General features: G+C 39.3%; 1 protein-coding gene across 6 annotated transcripts; it reads right to left on the bottom strand.

Moving 5' to 3' along the window:
* Positions 1-4,866: 4,866 nt before the first annotated feature.
* Positions 4,867-10,509, bottom strand: npm2a (nucleophosmin/nucleoplasmin, 2a). 6 transcript variants are annotated; one of them, XM_066712550.1, is made up of 7 exons: positions 10,458-10,509; positions 8,618-8,704; positions 6,761-6,843; positions 6,199-6,315; positions 5,920-6,013; positions 5,555-5,611; positions 4,867-4,963 (listed from the first exon to the last, which is right to left on the bottom strand). In XM_066712550.1, the coding sequence occupies exons 1-7, from the start codon at positions 10,492-10,494 to the stop codon at positions 4,947-4,949; spliced, it is 492 nt and encodes a 163-aa protein (XP_066568647.1). In that variant the 5' UTR covers positions 10,495-10,509; the 3' UTR covers positions 4,867-4,946. The 6 variants fall into 6 exon arrangements, with proteins under 6 accessions (XP_066568647.1, XP_066568651.1, XP_066568645.1 ...); XM_066712554.1 differs by having other exon boundaries at positions 6,761-6,871; positions 10,458-10,474; XM_066712548.1 differs by lacking the exon at positions 10,458-10,509 and adding an exon at positions 10,312-10,449 and having other exon boundaries at positions 6,761-6,871.
* Positions 10,510-11,422: the final 913 nt, after the last annotated feature.

Below are 11,422 nucleotides of genomic sequence, written 5' to 3'. Positions count from 1 at the left end.
TCTCTCTCTCATATGACTCTTTAGTTAATTTCTCATACATTTAACCAAGTGTTATTTTATTACAGCAAATCAACGTTAAATAAAGCATACGATAAGCACACCAAATAAGTGAAAGAACTACACTTCCTATACAGCAATTCAAATACAAATAATACACACACACACACACACACTTCAATACAAATCCCAAAACACCTATAACAAACCAAAATGGTTAATTGCTGTTTAGATTAGTTAATTGGAAAAAGGTAATTAAGTCAGGTATTCACATGATTAAAGTCTAGGACTGTTCAATTAACTCTTTCCCCCATTATTACACAAATATTACATTTAACAGCAGTAGATTTCTTTAAACTTATTACAGAAATTCATGGTTCCCCCCATTATAGATAAAGACTAGGATAAAACAATACTTAAACCACTGGCAGTATTGAACTATTTATGCACGTAATTGCACATAACCCCACAAACAATACCAACACACATGGATTTAAAATACAGCGTTTGGTTCAATACAAGCAGATACGCACCCTCTACACACCAAACACAAATGAGTTTTAAAAAAAGTATCATGTTCTGAGCATTGCTTTTATCCCATCAGTTCATAATAACAAGCATCCCGCTATTGGTCACAATACTCAGTCCAATTGAAGTTAACGAGGGTTAATTAGTTCGTGACTAAGCCAGCTGGCTCATCACAATATGTATTCATGGTCAAACCTGCAGAGATCATTAGAGTCATAGCAAACAGAGATACTGAACAGCCTAGCAAATAAAGAAAAGAAATAACATTTAGAGAAAATTGCAGGTTATTCTTCACAGCGAGGTTCAAAGTGAGCAATTGAATTGAGGATCTTCGGAGAAAGGGAAAGGCAAAGGGAGCTGAAGCTGGGCAGAAGTCTCGCACGACTTGCCTTCACTGCCAGAATCGGAGCCAGGAGAATGGTGACTGCGAACAGTGCCAGAGAGAAGCACAACTGCCATTCATCACTGCCATATACTGGAACAGCAGCAAAGGAAAGCAGTTGCCAGTTTTAAACAGAATAGCATTCTATGTTAGTACTTTGATCCCAGCGATGGCCTGGCGTCCAGTCCTGGGTGTATTCCTGCCTTGCGCCCTGTCTGCCGGGATCGGATATGGCTTCCCCGCGACCCTCACCAGGATAAGCAGTTTCGAAGATAGATGGATGGATGGATGGATGGGTTAATACTTAAATAGGCCACAATGCACTACGATTTGATCCTTATATATACAGAGTCCTTCTCCTTGTTTTGTATTTTTTTGTATTTGTAGGATGAATCCAGGCTATTTCTATATATAACAATTCAAAAAGCTGCAGAAGATTGTATAGTCCACTGAATGGTCTGCAAGTGTTTGGGAGAAGAGCTGATAAACACTTCCAAATGGTCAGAAACCCTTTTTGTAATGAAAAGTGACACATATTATATTTCCACAAACTAGAGACCTACAGAACAACTTACAAATATTTAATAAACTTTAAATTAAATGATCTTGTATCAGCAGACCTAGAAATCCAGTATGCCTGTACATGGCCTTCTTGGTTTCTCTCCTTCTCAGCTCATCACAAAAAGAATTTGCTTATTTGGACAGACCTCCCATACTTTTCTAGTCTTATTCACTGCAGCTAATATGTCACTTACTTTAATTCAGTCTTTAATTAACATTTTACTCTAAATGTTTTCATTCCTTAAAGATGTGTCTTGCCATGTATATGATTAACGTGGAACCGGCAAGGCTATGGGTGCAGAAAATAAATAATTAAACACATTATTTGTTCGAGTAAGTCCATGTTTGGTAGGCTTTGGCCCTCATTGTATACCGCTGGAATTGACCACTCCATAAATTGATTTGTTTTGTGAACTGCCTGACAGGTGAAGTGGAAATCGGTACACACAATGACTCTAAAAGTCCGAATTGGGACAGCCCCCGCCTGGAGATGGTGCACAATACCTTCCAAAGATCAGACTAAATCTCTGACCAGCATTGTCTGAGAGAACTTGGGCAATTATGTTCATCCACAGAAGGTGAATTAATGTTAAGGAAGAACATGATTGAAATCAAAAAGCAATTACCTTATTATACTGTCTCCTGGTTGTAAAGTGATTGCTTTACATTTGCTTTATGCATCAGTTCAATACCGATTTAAGGGGAAATTGGAAATGCTGTCCTGTCTGGAGTTACTGAGACATGTGGCAGCCATACAAAGAAACCCTTCTGACGATTCTTATTGTTTATATTAATTTACTACCACTACTCCAAGTCAGTACCTTGTATTCTCAATATTCTCAATTCTATAAAAAACACAAACTTTCTGTGCTCGTCTGTGCTTACATACTGGTACCCAAGTCATGCAGTGGAGGTACTGACTTTTGTCAACAACCCCAAATTCAACACAAAACATCATGATCCAAAATAGTGTCTCTGGTTTTTAGAAGGAAAAGTGTAAAAGCATGATTTCTGAATTAAGAACAGCCTGTACTGTAAAAAGGTATTTGATTAATCTTGCTATCGGTCTTCACTTTTTTCATAAAATACATTTACTTTAATGTGTAATTTATTCATACTTTTAAAACCAGCTTTGAACAGAGTGCATCAGAGCAATCTGGAATTCTTTTGAAATAGGAAACACTGTTTCATAAGGCTGACATTTTTACATCAGTAATTACATTTCTAACATCTGTTATACATGTATATATAAACATCAGAAATGAAAGTTCAGATTGCTGACATCTTTCCTGATGAAACAGACATCTTCTACAGAAGCTGAAATAAAGATATACAATTTGTATGAGTTTTCATTTTCATAGTCATTATGAAATTTGATTTCATTAGGATATTATCTTGTTTGTTAATCACTAATTAGTTACAAAATAATGAATCTGCTTCTCATCCAGTAAGGTATACTTACAATGGAAATTGGGTTTCAAGACATTCAAGACAGGAGATAATTCTTCACACAGAGAGTCGTCACAATCTGGAACAAACTCCCCAGCGATGTGGTTGAAGCCGACAATTTGGGAACATTCAAAAACAGACTGGATAGGATCCTTGGATCACTTAGTTATTAACGAGCACAATGGGGTGAATGGCCTTGAAGACCCTGAGGTCTTGCTAAAGTTTAAATACAATAAAATGTATGTCAGCTTAGCATATGAAAAAGTATATATCCTGCTATGTATACATAATCATACGATCTCTTTCTCTGCTTAAGTGTTTCTCACACCGTTTCTTTGTTCTAGTATCGGTTTTGGGGCAACTCCGTCCCGTCATCTACATCTCTTCCTCAGGCATGTTCTCTCAGGTAAGACAACCATGATCTCGATCCATTGCCTGGCAACCTCGTCTGCAGGCGAACAGCCGATGTGTGCCCCCCAACAATTGGACACTATGCACCTCTCGTATAACAGGGTGATTGTATATTTATGTTAGCTTGGAGAGCCGGCCTCTGAGAACACTGTGGAAAGTGGGACTGCCTTGCTCTCTGGTTTTCTCCCCACGCCACTTGTGTATCCAAAATAAAGACTCCTTTTTGTACCTGAACTCCTGATCTGCCGTCTCGTCCCTAAAAGGGTTCTTCAGGCCTCCTCTCGATTGGAAACCTACTTATGTTCTTACGAGTCTCCATCACTCACCAGTAGAGTTTAAGTTCTGTGCCATGTTGTGTAATTATATAATTGGTAATAGTTACTGCAAATCACCATTGAGTATATTGGCCATTGACTTCAATGCAGTTAAGCATCAAATAAGAATCTGACAATGAAAAACAGTGTTTAAATTATCTTTAATCCATGTCCGAATTCAATTAAATCATAGAGCTCTGATGAGGAATTAGGCAATTATTAATAATGCCTTGCTATTAAAAAGGAACTCTCTAAAATGCAATCAGATTAAACAGAACAGCACAACTGTTAGTCACATTAAACTAAATGACCTAGTTGTGATTCTTTAAGTTAAAAAAAACATAATGAACTGGTTTTGTTTTCCACATCTTAATTTTCACCCAAAGTCTAACTTGCTCAACAGCATACTAAGTTAATGACTGTTTACAGATGTGCTTCTCTGTAGCACCTGATTGTAGTTTAAGAAGTGTTCCTTCTTAAATGGAAAGGAATTAATGAAGGTTTGATTCACAGTCAGATTTCCACGATTTCATTGGACATGGATTAACAACACTAATTACATCTTTAAAATAGAGTCAGGGACAGCAAAATAAACCTCAAAAGCACCCAAGCCTAATTATTAATGTTAATCAAGTGGTAATGACAGAATATTACTGAAGGTTGACTACTTGGTTAGATTGTCAGACATTTGAAACACTCTTTGAGTCTCTGGCCCAAGAGCACTCCTACAGTCCAGTTCTGCACTGCTAAGTTTTCAAAGGTTCAGTTTCTCAGCAAATGTATACTCGATATTTAGTATTAAATTGGATTATACATATTGGAAATGTTATCATTCAATACTAGATTAAGTTCTTCAGATATATTTTTTCTTTCCTTCCTATTGCAACACTGTTCCATAATTCACTAGAAAAACAGTCATGTCTTGGACTGCTCTTTCGGGGTCTCAGGGGAGGTATAGAATACAGCTGTGAATCAGGGCAAATGCCGACCGACACAAAATAGTCAAACTTGTGTACAAATTAGAGAGAATAATTGTTGCTTTTAAATGTATTGTAGAAAAACTAAAGTAAACAGTTATTAATGTACAAGAACAGCAATGCCAAATGCAGGCAGATGGGAAATTTGTTAGAGCAATAAAAGTCTGAATTAAATGACCTCGAGTTCAGCTAGAAGACACTGGTAGCATTGGGAAGACCGGAGGTTACAATGAAGGAGACAATGACAGCAAATATAAATCATTTTATTGGAGTGAATAGGATTTCTAGGCCAGGTCATATGAAACATTGAGAAGAAATAGGAGGTGTCTATTGCTTCAAGAGCTCTGCAAAAAGAAGAGATGGCGGACTTAGATCAGATAATCAGAAATACATTTTTTGATTAAAAAACAAAAAATATGCTTGCTGCTATAGTGCAATATTTAACAGTATAAATATGCATATTACAGTTACACTATACCACACTGAAAATGTAATTTTGGTTGACATTTTACATTTGCTCATTAAATGTGATTGAAAGTCCAGGGCAACAGACAATACTATGAAATAGAAATAAAGCAGTTGCAGTTTATAGACTGACAGAATTAATTAGGTTGGATTAATTTGATTATCAGTGCAAAAGTCACATCAGTTCATTTCACCAGGAAATGAAAATCTTCCACATTCCCAGGTTGCTCTAACTTAGCCCTAGCCTTCAGTCATTCTTGTGCTCAGAGACTGGAACGTCTCTGGACACCCATAGTATGCAGTACAGTGGTCTGACGAAACCAAAATCAAAAGATATTGAGCAATGAAGATAATTTATAGGCATTATGTAAACAGTTGTGGGAATATCTGGAAATGCAGAATACTATAATAGTCTGCATGATGATTTAGTTATATATATTTATAAACCATTTGCATAGTTTGTTTCTTACTTTGACTGGAGTTCATTGGGTACAGCTCCTCCTCTTCTTCGTCCAGATCAAGGTCCACTGCATACAGACAGTAAAAAGGAGGACTATTTCTCAAACAGACAGTCGTACACAATTGTGGAGCTTTTCAGAGCACAAATGTATTCATTCAAAAGGGTTTGCATATCAATGTTCTATGTATGACAGCCCTTCTAAATCTCTAATTATCACCTAAACTAACTTTTACAGTAATTCAAATCCTTTTTAGCCAATTGACTGGAAAACAATAGGAGCTTCAATTGAATGTTCACTTATTATTATGTAGGATCCTGCCTCTTCACCGTCCCAATCCTGGTTGTTCATCCTTTGGCCCAACTTGCTATACTCACACATCACATGCTGCCCAGAGATGAAGACCGGCCCGTCCCCCGAGCGCAGGTTGAAACTCAAAGGTGGCAACAGCTCAAACCCATAGAAACTCACCTGCAGAAGAGAACCACAGTTTCTACTGGGAGAGGGACGGTGTGGAAATCAATGAGAGCAATGAATGCATTCACTCCAGTTTCACTCTTGTAATTAGTGATATCTTTCTACGTCACTTCAGACCAAATCACATGTGGAGAATACCCCATCCCACCCTAAGACCCAGTTCCCCATGGGTGCCTGACCATGGGCTGCACTGTGGGCCGCAGGGTGGCGATGGGCACTGGGCGGCTGTTCTGCGTGATCTTGGCCTCCACTTCTACCACGTGCAGCTGGTCACTGGCCTCTGCACTAAGGCAGATCTGCATCCCGGGAGGAAGAGAAGAATGCCGCAATTAAATTGTGTGGATCAGTCAGTGGATTTCTCCTTTCTAAACCAGTTTGGAATGGTAACTCAAAAGCCTTATACAACACCTTATACATACCACCTTTCACAGATCTTAGACAACTGAAAGCACTTTAGACAACTCCTTTAAACTGGGGAAGAGATCTTTATTGGAGGAGACGCTTATCTGCCGAAAACCATACCATTATTATTTATTACTTGTACTACCATTTGATGGATGACTGTCCAAGGTGACTCATTCAGTACAAAAACATGTCTAAGGTATGGAAATAATACAAAAGTGTAATTATTGGAATACTGAACACTCTGAAGTTTTAGGATTAAGTTACAATACCATTCGATTATGAGATTAGAAGTAGATTGTGTGGGATTGTGGTGCTGCAATGGCCGCTCACACTGACCGTCCTGACAAAGAGCTGGTGCTCGAGGAAATCGTCGTCCACTTCAAACACAAACGTCCTCTGACTGCTGGACAACTCGCAGCCTGGCCAGGAAAGACAGAGTGACAGAAACTGACAGACAGAGACCAGTTGTCAGGGGCGCTCCAAACAGCACAGTAGCATTGCCTGGACTGGGGACATGAAATCAGTTACAGAAATGGGTCCAGAGCTCTACCACATCATTGCCCATTGGTTTTCCTTATTTAATGTAGGTATTAGATCTAGAGCAGCCAAGGACTACATCCATATGTACGTGCTGATTTGGGGACCCAACAATGACAGCTATGATCACAGTATTGAATGACTCCACACCAGTAATGCAGCACAATGCTGGTCCTGAAACACAGACACCAACCAGTATGGATTTGTAGACCTCTCTACAAACACCCACACCTTAGGCCTGGGGGCTCTATGGGGGTCACACCCTACAGAGAGTCTTTTATAGGGGTGTCCTCTTGGGTGCCACTTGCCATCTGTCACTGTATGCCTAAAGAATATTTTGAGGACTGACTATGCAGCTGTAATTAACCCTTGGTAGTAGCTGTTCACATAACATGAAAACTATTTCATTCAGTCAGCAGACAGATTAGTCCTAGTTAAGGTTCTAAACAAGGCAAATCTAAATACATGTAGGCATTTCCATATTTGGATGTTTGCAGCATGAGGTCTTGATGTATACAAGCAAAGTTCTTTAAGAGCATTTGTTGATAATGCTCTGGCATATGCAAAGACAGGACATGCCAGATGCAACAGTCACTTGTATGACATGCCTAGAAATAAACCATCAAGGTTACTAATGGGTACAGGGAAATAAAAAGGCAATCTGCATCTGAGCAGCGAATGCTGCACAAGTCTTCACTGATTTTAATTTCAAAGAATTAAATGCGATTAAGTCGGCTTCATTCTCTTCTGATGAAGCAGACGTGATCTGCAATTTCCCAATTACGTGGCTGACTTGTTGAAAACCTATTAGTTGTCTGACTCATCCCTCAAATTTGTTTCCGCTTCAACTTATTTTCTCTAATGAGCTTTAGGACAGCAAAGAAAATGGACAAATCCAGGAAGGCTCTGGTGAAAGAAAATGGCACAGGGAGGTAGTGACACCTGGCTGTGCACAAAACAACACGGCAAACCTTTACAACAGTGCTACGCATCCCTGGTGCATTTCTTGGTCACGGGCAACTCTTGAGGGTATACAGGATGAGAAGAAATTTAATTCAAGATGACTGTGTAAGACAATCCTTAAAACATAGTGACCATTCAAAGCTTTTTACGCTAGTGAAAAATATGCTCCAATATTTCAAACTACAAATACACTCCCACACTCTGTGGGCATAAATGTAACTACATGCCTCTCATTATCCCACAGAGTCTGGAAAGGGTTTTGAAATTGTCAATAAGCATATTAAAGAGGGGGTGGTATAAAGAGACAACTATTTCCATTTACTAGATCTGCATTTCCAATCACTAGAAAAGGGAGAGAGAATTTGGAGACATCAGAGAGGCTTCGATAATCATCCCACTAATGGAAAACAACAACCCAATTTAGATCAACAGAAGTCTATTTGGAAAACTATAGAGCAGTGTTCTCCAGCTCTGGCCAGTGAAAGCTAGTTGAGATAATGTTAAATCTCAACTGATTAAGCCAAGAATTGATTTAATTCTGTAACTGACAGCTTGAGTGGAATCAAAATCTGGTCTCCAGGTGCAGGATATCCACAGGGCATAGTAGAATTCAGTGTGAAGAATGTAAAGAAAGATTTATTCAGAGCACACATAAAAAAATGCAAGCGTGTGTCAGTGTAAAACAGTTCTCACCCCACAGCACACAGACGGTGTCATGAACGGAGGAGATCGAGGAGATGTTAAGGGGATCCATGTCTTCACCACACCAGCCCGATCTTGCTTTACAAAGAGGAGCAGCAGTTGGGAGGAAGGAATTGGAGAGCGAGGAACAGACACAAACGATTTAATCAAAATGTATTGAGACGATGACAAAGAAATTACACAAGACAGCTGTTCACCCTTGGCCTTTACAACTATGCGCATTCTGTGCCATTCTTAAATATGAAAAGGAGGTTTGCATTAAACTAAGCATCTTAAAATCTAGATTTTGCCATGCACATCATTGCAATTAGCTACTTTTCAAATACATTTGGATCAAGGATTAGATTTCCCGGGGGAGGAAGAAAAGAATCCAGTCTTCATGGGTCAAATTAAAACTACAGCGGAGAGGTGCATGGCATTTTCAGATGAAACAAGATCTACTGCCGAGGCTAGCTGAAATTACAGTAGCTGGCCTACAGAAATGCATCAATTTACGCCATCAACTGTATTGAATGAGTCTCGGGTTCTTTAACTCAGGCCTGCTACAGAACAGTTTCCCCATGAGGCCGATCCAGGGACTCCATTTGGAAATGTACAGGAAACAGGTTTACAGCTCTGTGGCATCTGGGATCTTTTTTGGGAGAACACCAGGGGAGGTTGTTCCCATCGTTAGTGCAATTACATTCCCCTCATGGGTACAACTAGGGAAGTGGATGTGGTGGACCAGGAGCAACTTCCCCTCTTGAGTGTTTGGCTCAAGAGGTAATCCAGCCATTCATCAGCTAAAGTGGTCGATGCTCAGACAATCAATTCACAAGTAATAAATCTGTTAAACGACAACCTGAAAATAGAAAAATTACTTTCCCATATAAACCGAAAGAGCATTAAGGGCATTCTTGAATGACAAATGTTTAAAATAAATTAAAAAAAAAGGAATGATAGAATATGCGGTTGACGTCATCACCCATCCAATTAAAAAAAGAAAAATGCTTTTAACTAAAGAAATCTCTCTCCCTCTCCCTCCTTTTGCATCTGCACACAACAGCCCTCGGCGATTACAAACAATGGTGCAGGAACTCCTGGAATATGAAGTATTGTTGACTTTACGGATTAAATCATGTCGTGGAAATATTTGTGTGTGTTCCGATGCAAAGCGAGGCCAGCCAACACGGCCATGTCTTTATGGATCACATCTGTGCAGGGCTAGGTTTCTCTGGCATGGTTTCTGGAAGTGAGGGAATGTTTGAAAGCTGTCTGTTACTTACGGTCAAAGTATGGGCCAACTTTAAACCCCATGGGCACGTCTGAAGCACTGACACATGCATTTGTATTCAGAATATGCATATCAGTAGAAAATGACAACCTAGTAGAGCTCATTATACGGAGTTCAAGAGATCCCAATGCGTGCACTGTAAAATACCTGCAATAAATGCAAAAACCGATTCCAAATGCACATTTAATATAACGTAATAGATGGCAACATTGTGTATTAGCAGGGGTACTCCATCCCATTTGGCATTTTTTCTCTTTTCCGCCCCTAAGATCCCCATCTGCGTTGAGTGCTGTCCAAGATAGGCATAACTTTGGACTTCAATTATCTTTCGATCTTCTTCAATATTAGTTTTAATACAATTGTGGTGGCTGTATGGCTGTATGGCAAACATTTTTTCTTCACTGCACCCTACCTTGATGTGGCGAGAGGAACTGAATTGGTATACCAAGTGAACAGCAGATTCATCATCCGTCCACATCATAAATGAAATCTCAGAGCATGGTCTGCGACACGGTTTGAATCTCCTACCCACATACGAAGCAGCCGCATTCAACTTACCTACACATCGGCAAGAAGGCTTTGGTTGATTGCACATGCTGGTGTTATACCGAGCGAGGTCACTAATTAACTAATTAATCAGGTGATATTACTTTCAACTTTGAAATGTTGGCCGGTTTGCACTAACATCCCTATAGTACCAGCACACGTTTTTTTTTTTTTTTTTTTTCCAATCATAACCATACCGCATCTAACTTTTTTAAAGATACAAACAACCCGCTGTAATATGTTCCTTTAGTAGCTACTCTGCAAAGTGCAAAAAAAGTATTTTACTATCTCACGTTACATTTTAAACATTTACTCTTGGTCCCCACAAGGGGGCAGTATAAACCCGCCCTTATACCTTTCTCATGCCACATGGCTTGGATTTTGGTTGAAATATAACGTGAACTTTTATAAATGATTATATACATTAACCTTAAACCTTGAGCTGCAGGTAGATATTTTGGATTTGATTTGACCATCCCCTTCAGGATTATGACAGTAGCTCAGATTTCTACAGCAGGGAGCAATTCAATTACACAGTGCATATCAGGTGCTCTGATAAGAATCAAGAAATTGACAATCTGCACTAGATTTGATAAACACTATTATTGCAGAGGCACAGGGAGGTACAACAAGTGACTGGAAATTACAATGCTGTGACTATGAACATCCCTGTTTTAAAGCCTGTGCAACTTCTATATACCTACCTAAAATCTTTTTATCAGATCAGATCTGTCGCTGGCGTGAGTTACAGTGGAAAATAACTCACCGCAGAAGCAGCGGTGGACAACACTGTTAACCCTCACGGTGCGTGTGAAACAAATGAGAAATGTAATAAGAGGAGAAAGCAGGTGGTATTAATGTCTCCTTTACTAATGAGCTTGAAACACTCCTGGTTCTTTGCTCTCAGGCTCTGTTACTTCACTGATGTGCTCTCAGCTGTGCACATCTGCCTCTGCAGCTGTGGTAGAAAAAGACAT

This window comes from Amia ocellicauda, chromosome 9 (genome assembly GCF_036373705.1).
Source record: "Amia ocellicauda isolate fAmiCal2 chromosome 9, fAmiCal2.hap1, whole genome shotgun sequence".
Lineage (NCBI taxonomy): Eukaryota > Metazoa > Chordata > Actinopteri > Amiiformes > Amiidae > Amia > Amia ocellicauda.
This window is presented reverse-complemented; position numbering and strand designations above follow the sequence as displayed.

Bases quoted from the DNA above. Each gene is read 5' to 3' on its own strand.
- npm2a (XM_066712548.1), bottom strand. From the start codon at position 10,380: ATGATGTGGACGGATGATGAATCTGCTGTTCACTTGGTATACCAATTC. The intron at 6,316-6,760 runs GTCAGTGTGAGC...CCCGGGATGCAG, and splicing joins ACCAGCTCTTTGTCAGGACG to ATCTGCCTTAGTGCAGAGGC. The intron at 5,612-5,919 runs GTGAGTATAGCA...GTCTGTATGCAG, and splicing joins CTCTGGGCAGCATGTGATGT to TGGACCTTGATCTGGACGAA.